The sequence below is a fragment of the Oxyura jamaicensis genome, chromosome 4 (assembly GCF_011077185.1).
Source record: "Oxyura jamaicensis isolate SHBP4307 breed ruddy duck chromosome 4, BPBGC_Ojam_1.0, whole genome shotgun sequence".
Classification (NCBI taxonomy): Eukaryota; Metazoa; Chordata; class Aves; order Anseriformes; family Anatidae; genus Oxyura; species Oxyura jamaicensis.
In genome coordinates this window covers 50,956,312-50,976,734 of record NC_048896.1, presented here as the reverse complement: position 1 = coordinate 50,976,734, position 20,423 = coordinate 50,956,312, and the positions used below count along the sequence as shown (strand labels likewise).

The 20,423-nt window shown below is 41.3% G+C and overlaps 2 protein-coding genes across 2 annotated transcripts in view; both read left to right on the top strand.

Moving 5' to 3' along the window:
- Nucleotides 1-9,375, top strand: part of LOC118167193 — a 59,767-nt gene extending 50,392 nt beyond the window's left edge. Inside the window, exons 19-21 of the mRNA XM_035326446.1 lie at nt 446-569; nt 6,114-6,204; nt 7,298-9,375. Coding sequence (XP_035182337.1) covers nt 446-569; nt 6,114-6,204; nt 7,298-7,372 — 290 coding nt within the window. The 3' untranslated portion in view covers nt 7,373-9,375. The remainder of the gene's footprint in view (nt 1-445; nt 570-6,113; nt 6,205-7,297) is intronic.
- Nucleotides 9,376-12,532: 3,157 nt separating this feature from the next.
- Nucleotides 12,533-15,539, top strand: LRAT (lecithin retinol acyltransferase). Its single transcript, XM_035326108.1, has 2 exons — nt 12,533-13,165; nt 13,288-15,539. Exons 1-2 carry the CDS (start codon nt 12,614-12,616, stop codon nt 13,438-13,440), a joined length of 705 nt encoding a protein of 234 aa, XP_035181999.1. The 5' UTR covers nt 12,533-12,613; the 3' UTR covers nt 13,441-15,539.
- Nucleotides 15,540-20,423: the final 4,884 nt, after the last annotated feature.

Sequence of the window (20,423 nt, the reverse complement as noted above, 5' to 3'; positions counted from 1 at the left end):
ATTTCTTGCACCTAATCAGTAGTGGGGCAAGAACCAAAGCTTCAGTCACTATGCTCACAGCTGATCAGATTATGCCTTGTTATGGTTAATTGCAATTGCTTTCCTAAATCACGCAAGCCATTTAAGGGAAGAGAACTGCATGTGGGTTGTTCGTTGGTATCTTGTTGGTTTTTCTTTAGGTGTTTTCCAGTGGCAGGGACCACTTGCATCCAGAAAAATAATGGTTAATATCATGTAGTCTGGGAGCCTTCTTCCATATTGTGCTCCTCATGATCTTTCTGCTGACAGAGGGAAAGCTGTCGTGCTACTTTATTCAGGAGCTCATTAAAGAGGATCCATATGTACAGTTTCAGTTGAGAGGATGACTTCAAGTCAGTTTTGAAAGGATAACAACAATTTGGTTTCAATAGCTCATATTCTAACTAATGCTAATTATACCTAACAGGTGTTATAGCACGGCATCCCCTCTACTATCCATACCTAAAGAAAACTTTAACTGCTCAAGCCTTGGAGAACTACTTCCAACACCTTTTAGAGCGAGAAAAGCCTGAAGAAGAACTAGTAACAAGGTGAGTAGCTAGCTGCGCAGCTCAGTTGTAAAATAGATACATGATGGTATCAGAAATTATTCTAAAGTACATTAACTTAAGTTTTGCAAACCTGTGTACATTTAACATTTTTTAAAGTGTGTCTTCCTTTGTATTTTTTAAATAACAACCTGAGGGGTAATCATGGGAAAAGAAAATGAATGTATAAATTCAGTTCCTTCCTGAAGCTGGACAACATCCGTTCAGCGAAGGCATTTCACAGAATTGCAGACTGGTTAAGAGGTAAAAATCCTCTGGAGGTTATCTGGTCCGAACACCCTGGTCAAGGAGGGACATGCAGAGCAGGTTGCCCAGGACCATGTCCAGACAGATTTTGACAGTCTCCAAGGAAGAGACTCCACAGTGTTCTGTCACCTGCACAGTACAGAAGTGCTTCCTAATGTTTAGAGGGAACTTCTTCTCTTCCATTTTGTGTTTTTTGCCACTTGTCCTGGCACTGGGCACCACTGAAAAGAGCCTGGCTCCATCCTCAATGCATCCTCTCTTCAGGTAACCTTCAGGTACACATCAATAAGATTGATGAGCCTCCTTTTCCCCCAGGCTGAACAGTTATAACTCTCTCAGCCTCTCCTCATGGGAGAGATGCTCCAGACCCTTAATCATCTTGGTATGACCCTGCTGGACTCTTTCCAGTATGCCTAGAGATCCGTTGTAGTGAGGGGTCCCAGAACTGGACAGTACTGCAGATGTAGTCCCACCAGTGCTCAGTAGAGGGGAAGGATTACTTCCCTTGACCTGCTGGCAGTGCTTGGCCTAATGCAGCCAAGAATATAGTTAGCTTCCTTAGCATCAAGGGTACATTTCAATTCTCAGAATTAGTTTTAGTGTTAGGGGTTTTTTTTGTTCTGTTCCAATACAAAATGTATCTACCAAATAGAAATAACTTCTACTATCCTTTTGAGAAATGTATTTTTCAAGTGTTCCTGAACCATTTGGAGACTGCAGGAGCCTTAGTAAATGAAGCTTCCCAAGCCTTGGAGACAATGCAGACCTGGGAATTTGAAATCTCTAAAATACCATCTGAAGATATGCATACAACCAGTGTAGACTGGAGCCCAAGCTTACCTGATCTTCCATCAAAAACATGCCTTATTCTATCACTGTCTCTGCAAAACAATTTAACTTTTAAGAAATTCACTTACTTTAGGGAAAATATTCCTTTAAGTATCTTGCTATCACCTGCTTTTTTTTGCCACATACACCAAACCAGAATTTTAAGCAAAAAACACAACTAATTTCTTGAAGTATGAAAGAATGCATCCTAGTCCTCTGCCAGTAGATAGCGCATACATAACATTTTTGTTTTCATGCTACCGAGGGATGATGCTCAGATCTTTCCTGGAGACTGGCAAGTGAAACATACCGTTCTTGTAGAATGAGGTAATAATAGTGTTCATCTATATGTGTCTAGTAAAACAGTCAACAGGTTTTAAGTTTAGTGTCTCGTTAAAAACAAACAAGAACTTTGATATTCCAATAAACTCTTCAGTCTTCTAAAACCTGTTTTGATATAAAGTCAATTATTCTGCAATGATGGACATTCTGCCAACATCATGTATTTCTGTGGGTGCTGGGAAACTATGAAGTGTCTTTTTGCTTGTTCAGAGAGCTTGAGTCAGAAGGGTGCATCTCAAAGCTCAGAGTGTGGAGCTATTTTAACTCTTGCTTGGGAGTTGTGCTGTTCTTTCTCTTGATAAGCAGATCAATGCACTTGCCCACTGTTTCGTAAGTGCTAACAAATCTATGGATCTAATGAATTCCAATATCAAGAAAGAATTTAGTTTCCCCTTTCTCTACTCAGTTTCAGAGGAAAAAAAAAAAGTCAGGCCTCGTAATTATACCTATAGAAATTGATTCATTATGGTTCCTTAATGCTGTTTATGTTCATAAATAAAAGTTGAAATTTGCTGTGTCTGGGTAAAGCCAATTAATTTTGATTAATTAGATTATCTGTTCCTGGTTTTGGCTTCCTTTAATGATGTGATAATGGGGCTCTGTGAGTGAACTGACAAACTACTGGGGGGGGGGATAGATTCTTTTGTGGAAATGTTTAGAATTATAATGATTATGCTCACGTGCTTCAGACTCTAGTTGCTTTTGAGTTATTTTTAGTTTTTACTGTGATAAAAAGGGCTATCCTATTCTTTCATTCTCCTTCATTTCAAATGTGAGTGGTTTAAAAACATGTATTATTTTTTATATTAAAAACATACCAGCCACAGCTCTGGCTCAGTACAGAGCAGAGATTGTCAGCCAGTTGCCTTTCATTCTTTTCCTTAAGGCTATTTAAATAGATATAGCTAACCAGAGTAAAAGAGAGGATTATATTTGATAGAGATCACTGAAAGCTTGGAAGTTTCCAAGTTTGCAGGTAAGAAGGTAACAGAAGATGATCATTCAGGGATAAAGACAAGTCTATGCAATTGCCTTCCCCTCCACCCCATGGAGAGTAACGGTTGTACCTCTTACCAGTTAATCAGGGTTTTTCTGGTGCATAGTAGTGATATTCAAGCTCAACATGAAAAGTTAAGACTAATCTAAGTGAAGCTAAGGAAGAGAGTTGTATGCAGACAGAAATTGTCTCTAAGTTTAGAAAAGGATGTCAATCCTGAATTCTGCATATGCACATACAAGTCTTCTGACAGGTACTGCCTTTAAAAATAACATCAATGCTACAGTAAGGTGCAGGGTAGCCACAAGATCATGTGAAAGACTTCTCTTTCATGCATATGAAATACTTCTTTAGGCATTTTTACCTCTCTCTTTCTAAGTCTAGGTTATATGTGTGGTGTTGCATATACGAGTTTTTATAAATGGAGAGGTGGTCATTCTAAAGAAGTATAAGAGGGTGAATGGAGAAAGGAAAGTTCTTCAATATATGAAACTTGACTAGCTTATTATATATCATTTGCTGTATTGATAACTCATCTCTTAACAGCAGTAGAATTATACACAGCTTTCATCCTCAATTCTGCAGTTATATATTTCCATTATATAGGATTGTATCTGTACTCAACTTCTCACAGATACCGTTCTTTTTGAGGATTTTTGAAGAAACAAAATAAGAAACTTTTCATTTCTGGTCTTAGGTCAGTTATTTAAGAAGGATTGCCCATTTATCGTGGGAGAACTTGCAGGTTTTGTCTTCTCTCTTTGAAGTATAGAAGTATAGTTATCTTCTCTATCTTTTGAGAACATTCCAGTGCTCAGAAAAACAATGTCAGCTGATTACTTTCTATGGGACATTTTTACTAGGAGCTGAAAAACAAAACTACTATTCTGTGGATACGGATGCTTTTAAATTGATTTTTGTATACATATTTGTTATGTGGAGAAAAAACCTCATGTAGCTCTCTATATTTCATGTGCAAACATCTTTTTTAGTCTATGTATTCAGCTTCTGCTTTTCTCTTACAGGAGAAATGATGTCTTTTTATCAATATAAATGCAATAAACAATTTTATAACATTATAATTTCTGTGTATTTTTAACAGGAAAGTGTATTTGTTTTCTGTGCTTTTAAAAAGCAGCTCTTAAACATGTAATTGTGCAATTCAATCAAAAGCTTTTATTTTAGATCTCAGTTTAATTGTTTAATGATGTTGGGTAAATGCATGGCAATGTGATTGGTGTATTGTTGCTGCTTAAGACTATTACGATGGTTGTTTCTTTGTAGGTTTTTCAGGGTAAAATTTACAGTCTAGTGTTTTGGTAGACCTCTAGTTCTCATAGCATATCATCATTTGTAATTTGCATAGGGTTTTTTAATTGAAAAATGTGCAAGGTTATCTGATCCTTGCTGTTTGGTTGATTGTTATTAAATTTAATCAGTTCCATAGATGACTTATGGTTGAAATTGCTTTATTTTTCATATTCCTGTTGTCTGGTAGAGCACTGTTGGATTAGTAATATAAAATAATTTTTAAAAAATAATAAAATCCTGCTTTCCCAGTGAACATGCCTTTTAAGCATGATAATGTTGCCTGGCAACCAGATTTAAAGGAAGGTCAACAGAACGAGAGCAGCAAATGTCTTGCTAATAACAGCTAATAATGTTAATAATAAGGAAGAATGAAAGAGTAGAAAGAACAATGACAAATCATTTCCTGGGAGTTGGGTGCAGACATACTGATGGGTGTTTGCAAGAGCATAACGAGAATGAAGCGTTTGCCAGGCTGTTTAACCGAATCGTAGGTTGACCGCATTTGCTTCCACAAAAGGTTTAGGTCATCTCCCCAGAACACAAGGGCATGCTGAGCAGTGAGTATCAGCAACAGCTGTAATTTTCACAGTGCTAAAAAGGGACTGGAGAAAAACCTCAGAATGACAGAATCAGCTGTACAATAAATAGTAGTTCAAGAAATTACATCTCTTTTGGATGACAGATTTTGAAGAATCTGTTGCAAACAGATGAATATCAGATAGATGACTAAAGAAATACAGGCAGCATTGGAGGAAATATGATTTAAACTGTAGCAGTCAAACATTCAGAGACACATTAAGAGTTAAATAAGGTCTTTTTCAGTTACTCGTCTTGACGATGTTCCTATGAAATCTTTTGCTAAGGGGGAAAAAAGGAAAGCAATCAAGTCCTTAGATAAATATTGCAGGAAAGCAAAAACCAACTAGAAGAGTACAAGGAAGAAGACAAAACACTGAAACTATGAAGGGATAGGAAAATGGAAATACGATATAGGCCTATTTATGGAATTTGAAATAGCTTTGTTAGGAAACCAAAAAGCCATTTGACAAACGTCTACAAAAGCTTCTGAATTGGGACTGCACTAGCCAAAAGCAAGGATGGAAAAATGCTTACAGAGGCAGGCAGTGGAACAGAAAAATGAGTCTGTCACACTAAAATAAAATAATTTTATCTTAAAGCACATGGCTCCAGCAGAGTGTTGAAGTGTAGCTTTACTTGTTATTTGTTATAAAATTCTCTATGGTTAATTGTAAGAGCTTGAGTTAGTGACTCATGGTTATTTCTCAGTAAGGGAGAGCATGACTTCCAAATCAGTGGGCAGTCATTGTCAGCAAAGGTGAGTTCTGGGAACTACATGATCATATTTTTCAGTATTGGAAGTAGGAAATATAAAAATACTTCCTTCAGTCCATTTTGTTAACTCACACTGGTTTTGAACCTCTTGCCTATGGAGCTTCCTATATGAAGGAGGGAGGGAGCAGAAAAGTATCTTACTAGAAATGAGTGAGTTTTGAAGTTGAATAAGAAGAGACTTTTTGATCCTCTTTTAAAACTGTTAAATACAGTTAATTTGGGGTAAGGATGAGGAACAAGAAGTCAGGGAAAGCCATGGGTTAACCATCAGTAAACTTTTAGGCTTAATTCATCAGTGAGGATGCTACCATGAGCATCCACATATAACATTGCATGTTATCTTTTGCTTCTCGTGCCTTTCAGTTTTTGTGTGTGTGTGTGTGTGTGTTTTCCTCCAAAATCTTCTGGAGAGAAAAGAAGAAAAAAAAAAAGTAAACTTTATTTTACAGGTACGAGTTGCCAGGAATCCATGGATTAAATTTTGTTCTGAAGAATTCCCTTGGTGGTGGTGGCATAGCATCCCTGAGAAGTGACCCACAGGCATGTATTGATTTAATGCACTTATATTTTGTGACTAGGTATCACACAGTCTCTTCCAGCTTTAGAGCTGGAACTGAAAGCTTTTGGATTTGACTCTTTAGTTCCTATTAATTTCCTATTAGTATACATTATCTACTTCATTGTTTTAAGGTTTGAAAACAGCATAGTGAAGTAGATGATTTAGAATATCTGGTGAAGAAGATATGTATAAGATATCCGATCTGAAGGTTCTTTTAGTAGTTTGTCCTTACCTGTGGTTTTAGATGTACCAGGTAAATTAGCTTTTTAAAAGGCTGTTTTGGAGAATATGAATTTACTGCACTGTTCTGATAAAGCGTTTCCTAGTACACACAAGAACTGTGTAGACTCTAGCCTAAACCATGACTAATATAGTGAAATTATTATTAATATAAATCTGAGAGAGAAAATACATGCATAGGAGATCTTTTGTGTTGACCACATTATGCAAATAAAAAATCAATCTTTTGCAAATGTACATTTTGAATATTAAATATTTGAGACATCTAAATCTGATGATGAGTTCTCTTATCATGGCAGTCCTATAGCTACAGTGAAGCACAGCTCTGCCACCACAGGCTGAGAAATGCTCAAGTGTACAAATAATCTCAGGATTGTCAACAGGTTTGTTCACGAAATGAGGTGATGCTAGGTATGAATTGCATAGCAGAGATGAATAATAATCAATAAATTGATTTTAGCAGTAGGCAACAAATTGAAGGAACCATTCAGTCTTAAGGATTAAATGCTTGAAGACTTAACTGTATAGTATTTCTTACTTATTTGTCTCACTTGTGAGTTAATGTACTTAAATTAAAAGGTAAATGTAGCATATGGAAAGAAGTATAATTTGAGTGAATATATAATCCAAGTCGCAATTAAAAACTCACCCAAAGTCTCTATAAATGGATATAGAAGTAAATATACATTAAACATGCGAAACGTGCTGAGTTCTTATACTGATGAAAGGACTCTGACACTGATAGGAAAAAAATCCCATATTAAACAGTTTTGATTTACGAGGGTTCTATATTTAGATAGTATGATGAAGTGTGTTTTTTTTTTTTTCTTACAGGGCAAAGCACTTGGGCAGATGCTGCTGGATTTCCAGATTAAAAATGTTCCTGATTTAAAATCACTGATAGAATAACAGGTGTTTGATACATGTATTTCTTTAACACTGAGTAGTATAAAAATATTATGAACAAGAACTGGCTTCTCAAGTCAGACTTATAAAAGTCACAGAGGAGAAATTAGTGACAGTTCTCTCTGAGGCTTAGCTTAAATGGCACAGATTAGCAACTGTTTTGAGTAATGGCAGACTAATAGCTTTGTCTGTGACTGATAACATTTCCTGTCTAGATAATGCATTGGATGAAGAATTAATTTATTTCCTGTAAGATAGAATTAAACAAATTGCAACATTTAATTATGAGACAAGATAATCTTTGTTCCAAGATGAAAATTGCCTCCTGTTCAGTTCATCTCTTTTCCTTCTCTAAGTCTTTATTTAAAAACAAAATGGACCGATAAAGTTGCGTTCCTGTCAACTGTATTTGTCCTGTGCATAGAGCAAAGTTAGGTAACCTGATGTGCATCACTAAGAAGTTAGCACTGGAGAACAGCTTTCCCTGTAGAATCACAGAACCAGTAAGGTTGGAAAAGACCTCCAAGATCACCTGGTCCAAGTGTCCCCCCTACCACCGATATCACCCACTAAACCATGTCCCTAAGCACAAGGGCAGTATAGAGCAGTAAAGAAATGTAGTAGCTCTTACCATTACATAGTGAGCGACAGTAAATACTGACCTTTGCTGGTGATCTACTGAACTGCCAGCACTTGTTCCAATTAATGACAGATTTCTTTGCTGTTTCCCAACATCTCACTAATGAATCCACCAGTTGAAAAGCACTAACCAGTAACAAATTGTGATTCTTAGCAAGGGGATCAGTTGGGAAATGCAGACAGGAGAATGGTGTGAGCTACACTATCTGCCCGCTCTTGTCATGAGGCAGTAAGTATTAGCAGGGAGAAGGGGGCACTAGGCAGTGCAGGTGTGCCTTGTTTTCTTTCAGGCCTGCTAAGTCTCCATTTTGTGTACCAGAGTCCTGTCCGGATTAAGTCTATTTGGCTGTCATTTGCATTGCCTTTCCCACAGAATGGTCCGCAAGCCTTCCACAGAAAGGTTTGTCTCCTGCTGTGAAGGAGTATTGTGTTGAATGAAGTGCACTTTTTTCTGTTCTGACTGCCATTTACCACCTCTGGATTTCCTCTTTTTGCTTCCAACCTTCTCCATTGTGGCAAAATATTACTAGCATGTTCAATCTAGGATACTCCTAGACAGTTTCACTTAAATAATCAGAAACTCTAAGATCCATGTCATGCTGCTTATGACAATATAAGGATGCAAATTGTGGCCCAATAGCTGTCTGTATTTCCTCCACAGAAGCCATATGAATATTACTCTGTATGTTCAGATATTTTATTCAGAAGTTAATCTTCCCCTTTATTTTGGGGGAGTCTGCACTACTTGTTTAGTGCTGACAAAATGAGGTGTTACTAATAATATCATGGAAAAAATACGAAGATAAATATTTTGTAAACTTCACCAAAACTCTCTTCAACTTTACTAAATCTCAGTCTGTGCTATTATTATTAATTTCCTTACCTTTAATTGATTTTAATGAGGACTGCACAAGGAATTGTTCCCACCTTTTTCTGTGGTTTTGTTCATTAGACTTGAATGTATAAATGAAAGCTTAATCCATCTAAACATGTTACTCTTAGCCAGTTGTAAGTTCTATCTGTGTATTCAGCATGGTTCAGTCTAGTTGTCACAAAAACTAGTCAGTACTTCATTGCAGAAAAGTATCCAACTTTATAATTTTAAAAGGGAAAAGGGTGTGTTGTTTTTATCATGTTTACATTCATTGTTCATTCAGAAAACTTGTTAATAATTTGGAAGCCTGTTAGTTTAGCAAAACATACAAAGGTATTGAGAGGGACTTAAAAAAAAGTGATAGACCTCAATAGCAAACCTACAAGGATAAAAAGGCAACAACAAATATATGTAGTTTACTGCATATGCTGCTTAAGTGACTCTGTAAATGTTTATGCAACTATTTTAGAATTAAAGTATACATTTATAAGTATTAATTTGTTCAAGTCATTTAAGTTGTTTCTTCTGGAAGACAGTGCTACTTAGTTCAGAGGTTCTTAATGTTCTGTTTGGGGGTTGTTTCACTTACTTACAGTTTCATGTTTTGCCTTGTTGGTTCCCTTCCTTCAGATTTTATCTCTTCTGTCCCCGGTCTTTGTAAAATACAAAAACTGAAAAGAGCAATACGATGTTGTAGAGGGTTGGTCATTTACAGCTCTACAAGAGTCTGTAGATTGTTTAAAAGAACTGTACGGTGTTCAAGTGGATTGGATATTGGCATACAAAGGGTTTTTTTTATCTGTGGAATTGCCCTTTTGGATGCTGTGAAACCATCCTTCACAAACATGTTTTCTGTCCATTATTTCTTTCAGTGCACCAGCTTAAATCAAGTGGCATTGCCTTTCAGATACTTTCCTTGCAAAGCATATCCTCCAGAAATCTCTATCCAAAGTCTTTATCCTCCTTAGTATGTTCTGAATTCATGATCCTGTACTTGTTCCAGCAATCCCAGCTGACCTGAAAGCTTGTTAAAGCTGCATTTGCTTGTTAATCTACAGTAGAGACTGAGCAATTGAAAAAAAAAAGTTTGATTAAAACAAATTGTACTGGAAGGTGAGCGTGCATGCAGCCAGCATTGGCTTAACTTCAATCAGTTAACAAATGCATTTCAATTGCTTGTTAAACCAGGGCTGTTCCTCTTATAAGCAAGAACATACCCTTCCATTTGCCTTTCTTTCCTGCTTTTTCCCTGTTGTGTTAGCTGTGAGGGCAGGATAGAAATAATAATGACTAAAACTCTAAAACCAAGGATCCTTCTAATGTACTAGGTTTTCAGGGTAATGAAAGCTGCCTCGCACCTCTTACCTGGGAATTTGTTGTGCTGCGGCTCAAATGCAATACAAAACAAAGGCTGCATTTTTTTCACCTCCCAAAGCTACATTACTGTATCTTACGTAAATCTCAAAAACAAATCATGGGGTCTATCATGAAATAATTCTATAGCAGTTAGCAGTCCAAACAAGTACTTTGTTTCCTGTGTTATATTTAATACTGCAAATGATTTTGCCAGCTTTCGGGCAATTTAATCTGTCTAATGAATGTATAAAAGTTCTGGCACAAAAGCGATCCAAGAGGATGGGAAAGAAGTCAGCCATTTGAGTCCCAGTTTGAGGCAAAAAGTATGTTTTCAATTTAGCCATCTCCAATGAAATGATTCTTACATTATCTATTTTTTTTAACCTTTGAGCAGAGGAAAAAATTAATGGTAAGTATACATTTAAATTTTGTTTTGCATGGTGGCAGTTTGGAAGAGGTGTTGCAACCCTTGGAATTTAACTATAGAAAATGGCGTGTAGGTTTTCCTTTCAGTATTCTGAATGGTTTAATTCAGAAATGAGTTTGTTATTGTAGTAAGCATAATTCAGAAATGAGTTTGTACTGTGTTTTGCATGCTCAGACAGTTTCAAAGTAGTGATGAAGCATTATTGTTCGCTTGCTGCCACTGTGTGTGTGCTTAGCTGGAGGAGTGAAGCTGTTTCACAGATCTGTTGGCTGTGTAGTTAGTGCCTTTAGTGCTCATTGCAGGGGCGTTTCTGAACCTGAAGGCGAGTGGCTTGTTGGGCAGGGAGAGACAAAGCTCATTAGTGCTTTGGGTATGAGGAAATTATCACTTAAGAAATGTCACATGTATCACCTTATTTCTTTGAAACCCACCCATGTAGTGAGCCTTCAAGTCTCCTCCTCATTGTGATTCCTCTTCTTCGGTTTCATTCTGGCTTCCTCTCCGGATTTACTTGAAACGGACCCTGGTGATTTTGGGAATTAAAGCTCACTAATGTTAAGAAAGCAAACAAAGGATGCCTCCAAGTAAAAGATCCAGTTAGGAAATAGCTGTTTCTGTCAGGGAGTTCAGCTGATTTCCTCTCCCTTCTGTTGTGTAGGGCAGATTTTTAATCTCTTTTCTCCAAAACCTTAAAAATGCACTGAAATGCAAAGAAAAATCTCTGTGCCTGTTTTTATTTACTTGTGGGCATGAGCAAAAGCCTCAGACCTTCCAAATAAGTTTAAATGTCTGGATTTTAAAAGATTTTAAGTAGCTGTGTGGCTGGTGGGCTAATCCACAGGGTTCCTACCACCACCATGAACAACATCTACAAGGTATTTCCTCCTTTGTGAGTGGTGTGAGATGCAGAAGGGGGCTTGAAAAGGAGCTAAGCCTCTGTTGCATAAAAATTTGGCTGAGACTCTCCAGAGAAAATCCCAAATGCCTGATCCCATTGATTACAGGCCAGAGCCCTAGCACTTGTTACCAGTGGCTAACCAAGGTTACTGTGGACCTCTCTGCAGCTGAACCAAGCAGAGAATAACCTCGAGTTTCCCAGGAAGCTGCTCTTTCTGCTGGGAGCAGGAGGCAAGGGGGAGGGTGATACCAATGCTCGTTTCCTGTTGATGAGCAGAATAACCCACACCCATGACATACTCTCTTCACTGGGGAGTGGTGGAAAAATTGCTCTGGGTCAATCAATGATAAGCCTCATCGTTCTTGTCCCCAGGATCCTCCCTGGGCCTTGGCTCAGGCGGTAGGAGGCTCTCGCCTGCCGGGTCCTGCCCGGCCCCTCTGCCTTTTATTTGTGCCGGGGCTGTTTCCTAGGGAAAAGGGGAGGGGTGATGAAACTTTATTTTTTTTCTGGAGTGATCAAAGGAGTCCTACTGATCGAGGGTCTTCTAGGCATCTTAGCCTAGAAATGGATCACAGAAAGCGAGTGGGGAGCAAAAAGCAACTTGCTGTGTGACATTCGTTTGGCTAGGGTGAGGTGGGATGGTGTTAGACACCCGTGTTGCTCCTGCTTCACTGATATTACACAGGGCACTGCAGCAGCCACGGCCAACCTGCTGGAAGGCAGCGGGATGGGGAAAGCCGCACCTTCAGCCCCAGCGGGTTGTCGGGGCCGGACGGGGAGGTGAGGGGGGGGGCTGTGCCCGTAGAGAGCGGCTCCTCTGCGGCTCAGTGGCCAGGATTTTCCGTCAGATCCACGAAGGCGGCTGCCCCGGGACCTCCCGCCGCCCTGGGGCCCGGCGGGGCGGGCGCTCCCCACTCGCCTCCCTCCGCTCGCCGCTGGCCCGGTGGGCTGGCCCCGGTGGCCGCCCCGCCCCGCCCGGCAGCCTAGAAAAGCGGGGCCGGGCGGCGGGGTTCGTTCGGCGGCGCCGAGGTGTCCCGCGGCCGGCCGGCCATGAAGAAGGCGGTGCCGCAGGCGGCCGCGCTGCTGCTGGAGAAGCTGCTGCTCCTCGCGCACCTCCGGCCGCTGCCCGCCGCCGATACCGACCGGGGGGAGCCGCCGGCACCGCCGTCGCCCCCGCCGCCGGCCGCCGGGTGCTTGCAGCGGGGCGACCTGCTGGAGGTGCCGCGCACCCTCTTCGTCCACTTCGGCATCTACCTGGGCGAGAACCGCGTGGCCCACCTGATGCCCGACATCCTGCCCGCCCTCACCGACGACCGGCGGCAGATCCAGCGGGTGGTGACCAACAAGCGCCTCATCCTAGGCGTCGTCACCAAGACGGCCAGCATCCGCGTGGACACGGTGGAGGACTTTGCCTACGGCGGCAGCATCCTGGTCAACCACATGGACCGGCTCTTCAAGGACCGCCTGCTGGGCAGCGAGGAGGCCGCCCGCCGCGCCGAGAAGCTGGTGGGAGCCACGGCCTACAGCCTGCTCTGGAACAACTGTGAGCACTTCGTCACCTACTGCCGCTACGGCGCCCCGGTCAGCCTGCAGACCGACAAGGTACGGCCCGCACCCCGGGGGGTGACGGGGAACCGGGAGGCTTAGCAGGGAGAAGCCCCTCAGGTGTTGCCTCCTGCCCCTCTAACCCCACCGCCCTGCGTCTGTCCGCTTGTTTTTTGCAGTTCTGCGAGACTGTGAAGATGATCATCCGTGACCAGAGGAGCGTGCTCGCCTCGGTGCTGGTGGGCTTGGCAGCGGTGGTCTGCCTGGGCCTGGCGCCCTCCACCACGCTGCCCACCATCCTCGTTACCTTCTTGCTGTGGATGGCGGGCTGACGGCCTTCCCGAGGGCCCGCGGACAGCACCTGTATATAGGATGTACACTACTGTATTTATAAAAGCACAAATTACTCACCGGCGTTGTGTAACGTTTCTTAACCTCGCATGCTGTTTTCCAGGACCACTGTGTCTGGCATACAGTGTGCGAGGCATAGCTTACTGTGTAAGCCGAATACTAGATTTCCTGAAAATCTCAGTCGGTACATTCTTGCACACCCTTAAAATCACTAAAAAGTAGGGGTGCGATGCAGTTCTGCTCCTTGCCTTTAGCTGTAATTGATTCTGCCAATATCCTTCACGTGCTTTAATTTCTTAGCTGCGTACCTGGGTGCCTCAGCTATTGATAAAAATGGATGATGCAGTGCCACAAAGCGGTGGATATTGAGAACAAACTACTTGCCTCTTACTTTGACAGATATGCTTAATATTCAAAAGTTACTGTCCGTTTTAAAATATCCTTTAGGGGAGATACAAGTAGATAAACTGCCTCTCTCTGATAGCCAAAAGCAGCCCTCGCCTGGGTGCTCTGTGCTGCAGTAGTGCATCTGGCTGTGGTCCTCTGAGTTCCCCTCTGGGAAGTGCTCACAAATCTCTAATTTGTATTGATTGCATAAACACTTGCTACGTATCAAACAACGTTAAAGGAAAGCCTGCAATTCCTCAGCATTCACCTTGCTGCTGGTGGTGGTTGGTGTGGCTACAGAGGGGTTCTCAGTGGTACAGGAGTAAATCAGTTTGCTTTTTGAAAGCTAGTGACATATAAATATTGCAGATTTCCAGTCTTTCAGGGCATGTGGCTGGGAGGAGGAGGAAAACAAATATGAATGCCCATCTAGTTCCCACTTTCCCACAGTAATTGGAACTACGTGGGTGCTGTAAGGCATCGGGCATTGTTGGCGCGGTTCCTGTGGTCACTGTATCGTTTTGGATATTGCCTTAAACCAGGATGCCTCTTTGTGAGAGAAGATAGCTTTTTATACTTGTCTCTTGCAAATGAGTTGTAAGCCAACAGTCGGTGCTAAAAATCTCCAATGTCGATGCCTTTTTGTTTATCAAGAATGTGTAAAGCTGGATTTGAAATCAAGTTCATCTAACCAATTGTTTCAGTGCTAAAAAACATTGTTTTGTTGTCATTTTTCTTTGTCTACGTCTTAATATATGCAGCGAAATTGTTCAGTTCCTGGAATGGCTTGCTATACCCGCACTTAAACGTTCATGCACTATGGTCACCTTCTTTTCAAGTCAAAAGCAAATACTACGGTGTCTTCACTAAGGACTCAAGCTCAGATTCACTTCTTTCTCAGCTGTGTTCAGTATCCTGATCAGCTCTGCTACCAAAGTTGCCGTTTTTTCCCATTTTTACAGTAAGACTGTTTAGCTATACTATAACCCCCCTTCTCCCTCCCCTAGACCTACAGCTGTTTGAAGATTGGGTTCTTGAATTGTGAGTCTCCTTGGCCGCTCTCTAATCGTCTTTCTTCTTCTGGCTCCTCTGCTATAACCGACAAAGAATGTAAAGACCAGGGTGAAATTCCAGTCTCATAGGAAACAACAGAATTATTGCTGCAGTCATCCACTGAGGGGATTTCAGCCTAGCTTTCAGGACACGATCAGTCTGCAGCCCAGCTCCAAAGCAGTTGGATATCAATTACTGTTGGATCCTTGTAAACAGCTTCTGTTCTGCTTTCAAAGATTGTAATGCACCACATAACTGTGGCTGCTAACCTTTTTAAAGTTAAGGTGTGTTTTTTTTTTTTAATCAACATGAATTGCTTTTTCATAGTGTATGCATTAGTAATATTTACGTTAAATTCCAATGTGTTTTTTTTTACTTGCTGTGCATAAGGTATGAACTGTAGTCATTACTGTAATTATATAAATAGAATTTATTCATTTGAAAATGTCTGATGGTCTCCTGATACAGCGTCTGTCTTACATATCCCAGAAGGGCAGTGAAAAGTCCATTAACGTGCAGTTATACGGTGTCTGATTACAGGTGGGCTTTTATTTTCCCCTTTATTTAGCTGGGATTTATAAGAATTCCAATAATTCTTATGGTTCACTTATACAGTAAACAGCGGGGTCATGACCAGTAACCAGATTGTAAGTGGGATTGTTGGAAGGCAGAGAAATGTTCCTGCTCTAGGAACAGCTCTGCTGATGGTGCTGAGCAGGAAGCATTCAGATTAATCTGGGGGACTAAACTGGGATTTTCATAGGGTGTCTACAAAAGACGTAAAGCCAGCTCCTTGCGGACTTCCAGAAGCATTAGTAGAGAATTTTCCTTCAAAGCATAAAGTTTTAAGAAGCTTATGAAATACTATGAAATAGTGTAGGCTGTCCTGCTGTGTCCATTCATCAGAGACAGGTAATAGCATGGGTAAATGAAGAGAAGTTCAGCTGCGTGGTAAGGAGCTTTTCCTACCAACAGTAATTCTAGAAATCTGGAAATTTTGTGAAAGTCAGGCATAAGTCAAATCAGTCATAGTCTGAGGGGAAAAAAACGACTAGCAGGCATGAATTCTCATGTTCAGCTCAGCGGGTGGTGTGTGTGCTCTGAAATATTTTGGTAAATGTCAATGTCAACTTTTATCTGTAATTACTTGAGTAAAAATAAGCACTTGCCCTAGGTGGAGCATTACATTTCAGGCTTGAGCTCAAACTATCATGCCATTGAAATGAAGGAGCTACTTATAAAAGAAAACCACGGAAAACTGTGGAGCAGCTCCACTGCTTAAAATTGTGTGTTTAGGAGCAGCACTGTTCATTGGTGACTGTAGGCGGTGGTAATGGGAAGTGCAGATCTGGAGCTGCAGGTCTTCTAGTGGTGGGGCTGTTTTGAAAAGTTGTGTGGTTAAGCCTGGATGTGTAACGGGGGAGTGTAACCATCACCCCAGTGCCACTGGGAAATGCAAGTAGTGAAGACATTGAGTGAAAAGGATAGATGTTTCACTTCGGGCTTTCCAAAGAAAACAAAAATAAAATGGGCATTCATAAGGCTCACAATGTTTTTACAAAACGTGTTTAAAAGAAAAAAAAAAAAAAAAAAAGGTTGCTAAATGGAGAAAGCCATTAGAACACTGAGCTTTCTGTTTGTGTTTATTTTAGCTCGGAGCGTAAATGATTACTCATTTTGTGGGTGAGCACAGCAGTCATCTGCTGCTTGATTTCACCTTTGGGTCCTCCTGTGCTGAAGGAGAGTGCTACATAGAAATACCATTGAGGCTTTTAATGAAAACAAAATCATAGCAATACTTGCTGAAGTCGGGGGGGGTAAGGGAATTAAACCTGTGTGACTTGACATCATCCAGACAGGTTTTAGAAAGCAAGCTGCATCTACAAGAAACATTAGAGTTGTGATGTCTACGTATTTATTGCATGTTCTCACATTAAAGTGTCTCACACCACTGAATGATCCAGAACTGTGTTAGACGGTCATTAGCTAGCATCTCCTTTTACCATTGAAATTGAAAAGCTCTCAGGTGACACTCAAGGCCATTTGTGATGTGGGCTTTGTAATTGCTCAGGACTGATCTCGCTAAGCACTTAATTGCCAAGAACAGGCTTCCTGCTCTGAAGGGAAGATGCTACGGCTGGCTCTTTGCTGGAGTGCGTTGCACTTTCTGGTAAGCCTTACAGAAATCTTTCAAGATACTGCGCTGATAAAATAAACCATCTCCTCTACCATAGCAATGTATCACAAAGTATTTGAGGGCTTTTTTTTTTTTTTCCTTTTTTTTTTTTGGTATATTTTCTTAAATTCTTGTCTGAATATCGTGCCATAGCTTCACTTCTGAAGTCAAGGTAATGCTTATGGTCCTGAGTGCACAGAGGGTGAAGGGGAGGAAGTGGGGCAATCTTTAGGATACTTAAATCACTATTACACTGACTGCAGCACAGCAGCAGCTCTGTCCAGGACAGAACTGGTGAATTTACACTTAGAGCAGCTTCTGTCTCACAGGTTAGAAATCTTTTTGTGAGGTGCTTTGTAGGTTTTTTGTTTGTTTGTTTCCCCATTTATTAGAGTACTTTATCAAGTCCTGTGCCCATGTTTTACATGCTACCTCTTCTTTATAGCATATCTGTGAACTGGAAAAGAACCACTATGCTCTGCGATAGTTGATTTTGAGCAAATCAGCTGCCCAGTCCCCTACAACTGTATCACATTCAGACTGGGCACCCAGCTTCAGGTGTTAAGGCAGTGAAAGTGGGGGTGGTAGATAATGTAGGTTTTCTTTTACTTGCAAAGTCAGGGCATATTAAGCATGCTGGAGGACCAGTCAGTGAGGGCTGTGTGCCTGTGAAGACTGAGCGACTGCTTGGTTAGGCATGCTGGGCACAATGTGTTTGCTCTCCTGTCCCTAGCTGGAGCTTAGGGGGCCTGAAATGGGGTTGTGTTAGGGCTGAGACTAAGGGAAGGCAAATTAAGCTGTTTAAATTGAGAATTACACCATAAATGCCAGAGGCTGTAATCTAAGCTGCTCAATAAAATGGGCTAGAGTCCGTCTTTTGACACAGTGGTGGTTTGCTGTGACTCATGCCTACATAGCAACACCCTCACCAGCACAGCGTGGCTGCGCCTCTCACAGCTCTTGGAAGCACTCCCCCAGCCTGCACTGTCCCAAGGCGAGCTCCAAGAGAGCACTGCTTACTGTGGGCTGCATCTGGGATCATGCAAACAGCCAAGTAACATGGACGACCACTACACGAATAGACAAACCTATTCTATGACCTTTGATTAACCTACCCAGAATTTTAAAGTAGACCTAGCTTTGCCAATTGGTTACCAAAAACCTTGAATTCCTTCATGGAGCAGCATTTGAGTGGAAATAGCAATACCATTTTCTTAGGTGTGCAAAAATGTGATGTCTATAGCACTTCGGGGGCATGGGAGGCCTGGTCCTAGGGCCTTCTCAGTCTGCCTCCAGGAGAATCACCAAACTTTGGATGAGACTGTGAGGTGGCTACCCTTCACTTTTCCTAATTTTGTCTCATGATTAGGACAGTTGATGACTGAAGTACTTTTATCAGGTTGGGCAGCACCTGTGGCTCCGAGTTTGAAGGACAAAATGGCTCCCTGATCCCTCAGAATTGGAGCAGGTTCTGTTGGGGCTGTGTATTTGGCACCCCCAAGAGGGCTGTTGGTCCTCATGGTCCATGGGCCCCAGTGAGGTTCTGAGTGGGAACCAGGTACCTGGGCTTAGTCAGGAGCTAGAAATGCTAAGTTTGGGATGTTTTCCTACTTTGACGCAATGTGAGCTTTCACGTAGAAATAAGGAAGAGCTATCAAGTTGGATCAAAGGTTTGCTGCTTTGGTGTAGCAGGACTTTTTGGTAAAGTGTTCAGATACCTGCTGTAACTAACTATTGCCCTTAGTTTTTTTTTTTATCTTGCTCATTTTATTTTTTTTAATTCTTTCCTATGTCTGTAACTGATACAACAATCATCTTCCTGTCTTCTTGCCAGCTGCAAGACTTGGTTAATATTTGCATAAGGTTTTGAGTTTCTTGCATTGGACATACCAAACAAATGAAATACCTGGGTCCTTACCAGAAGGCAACTTTGCTGCCTGTGAAACTTGAGTTTTCTGTGAGGCTAAGGAGATATACTACTTTATAAAATTAAAGGTTATGCTCTACTAAACTTGTCAAGCCACAATGTTCTGTACAAAGCTAATGTTCTGCAGAGTCTTAGGCCAGACTCAGACTTGCACCTGTGTTCTTGCAGTTTTGCTGAGAATACCTGCACACGTCCATGTAGCACTACACAGAAGCACAGGGAAGAGGGGGTCTGTTGCTGCCACATAGTAGGAAAGAAATTAGTAATTAATTCTACTCAAAAGTGGAGAAATGTGGGTGTAAAGATAACGAGAGATCTCCCACAGCCCTGATTGAAAGATTTAGGTAGTTAAGGTTAGGTGTTAAACACAGTAACTTTTGCTATTTCCATTTGTGAACAAGATTGTGCTTAGCTCCAAGGAAATGCTCAGGAGCAGGGAGGCTCCTGGTTTCAACCACATTCATTCAGACTTGTTCTAAGCAATGTGGTAGTGCACAGTAGAAGTGGCCCGGAGCCAATGATTGCATGGCGGCCTCCAGAACCTGAAGCGTTATAGGTGTGGAAAACACAAAACTGCATCTAGCCTTGGGGGAAGGCTGTTTGGTTCGACATCATGCAATCATATCTCTGTTGCTTGTGGAAACCAAACAGATACGCTCTTGTGATCTTGTCCTGTTTTGTAGTCATACCAGCTTGCCTGAAGCACGAGCTTAGGCTCTGATTCATGCAAATATGCCTCAGACTCTTTCAGTTCCATGCCAAACCTCATGCTATTCATGAGTTACTTTCCACAGGCTGTAGCTCAGCCAGTTTCCAAGGAGTCCTTCCTGAGGTATCTAACTCTTCCAAGTTTTGGAAGAGAAGACTGAATGCATTACTCAGGGCTGAGAATCACCCCAGACTGGAAGGTGTGTAAGGCCTAAAGTATAGTTGAAGATGTAGCCCATGACATTTACAGTCACATTGCTGTGTCCCATTCCTTGGTCTTCCACAAAGCTTGGGAAGCTCCTCTGGAAATCAAAGTGTGTAATAGATTAGGACATGACCTGGACAAACCGAGGTAAAAGTAACTTCTCCTCATCCAGTGCATCAGCCACTGAGCACTGACAATTGCATGGAAAAGGTGACATTTTATTTTCCTTTAGATATTAATCCCAGCTTCTGTTGGCTAGCAGACTGCTTTGGTCACACTGTAGGAACAACTCAATTGTCATTCTAAATAGTTATTTGTATTATTTGATCATTTGCAAACCAGGGTTAGACTAGAACTGACTTTCAAAAACTTGCCTGGAGAAAGCAGTAATTCTGCTTGGCCAACAAACTGAAATTCCAGTGAGGAATGGAGCATTTCTATTTCTCATATCTTTGAGCAATTCCAGTAATTCCCAAACTGTTAAAGTATTGAAAATTATACAGGCAGT

Excerpts from the sequence above, each read along its gene's own strand:
- LRAT (XM_035326108.1), top strand. The coding sequence starts at position 12,614 with ATGAAGAAGGCGGTGCCGCAGGCGGCCGCGCTGCTGCTGGAGAAGCTG. Across the intron at positions 13,166-13,287 it reads TCAGCCTGCAGACCGACAAG|TTCTGCGAGACTGTGAAGAT; the intron begins GTACGGCCCGCA and ends TGTTTTTTGCAG.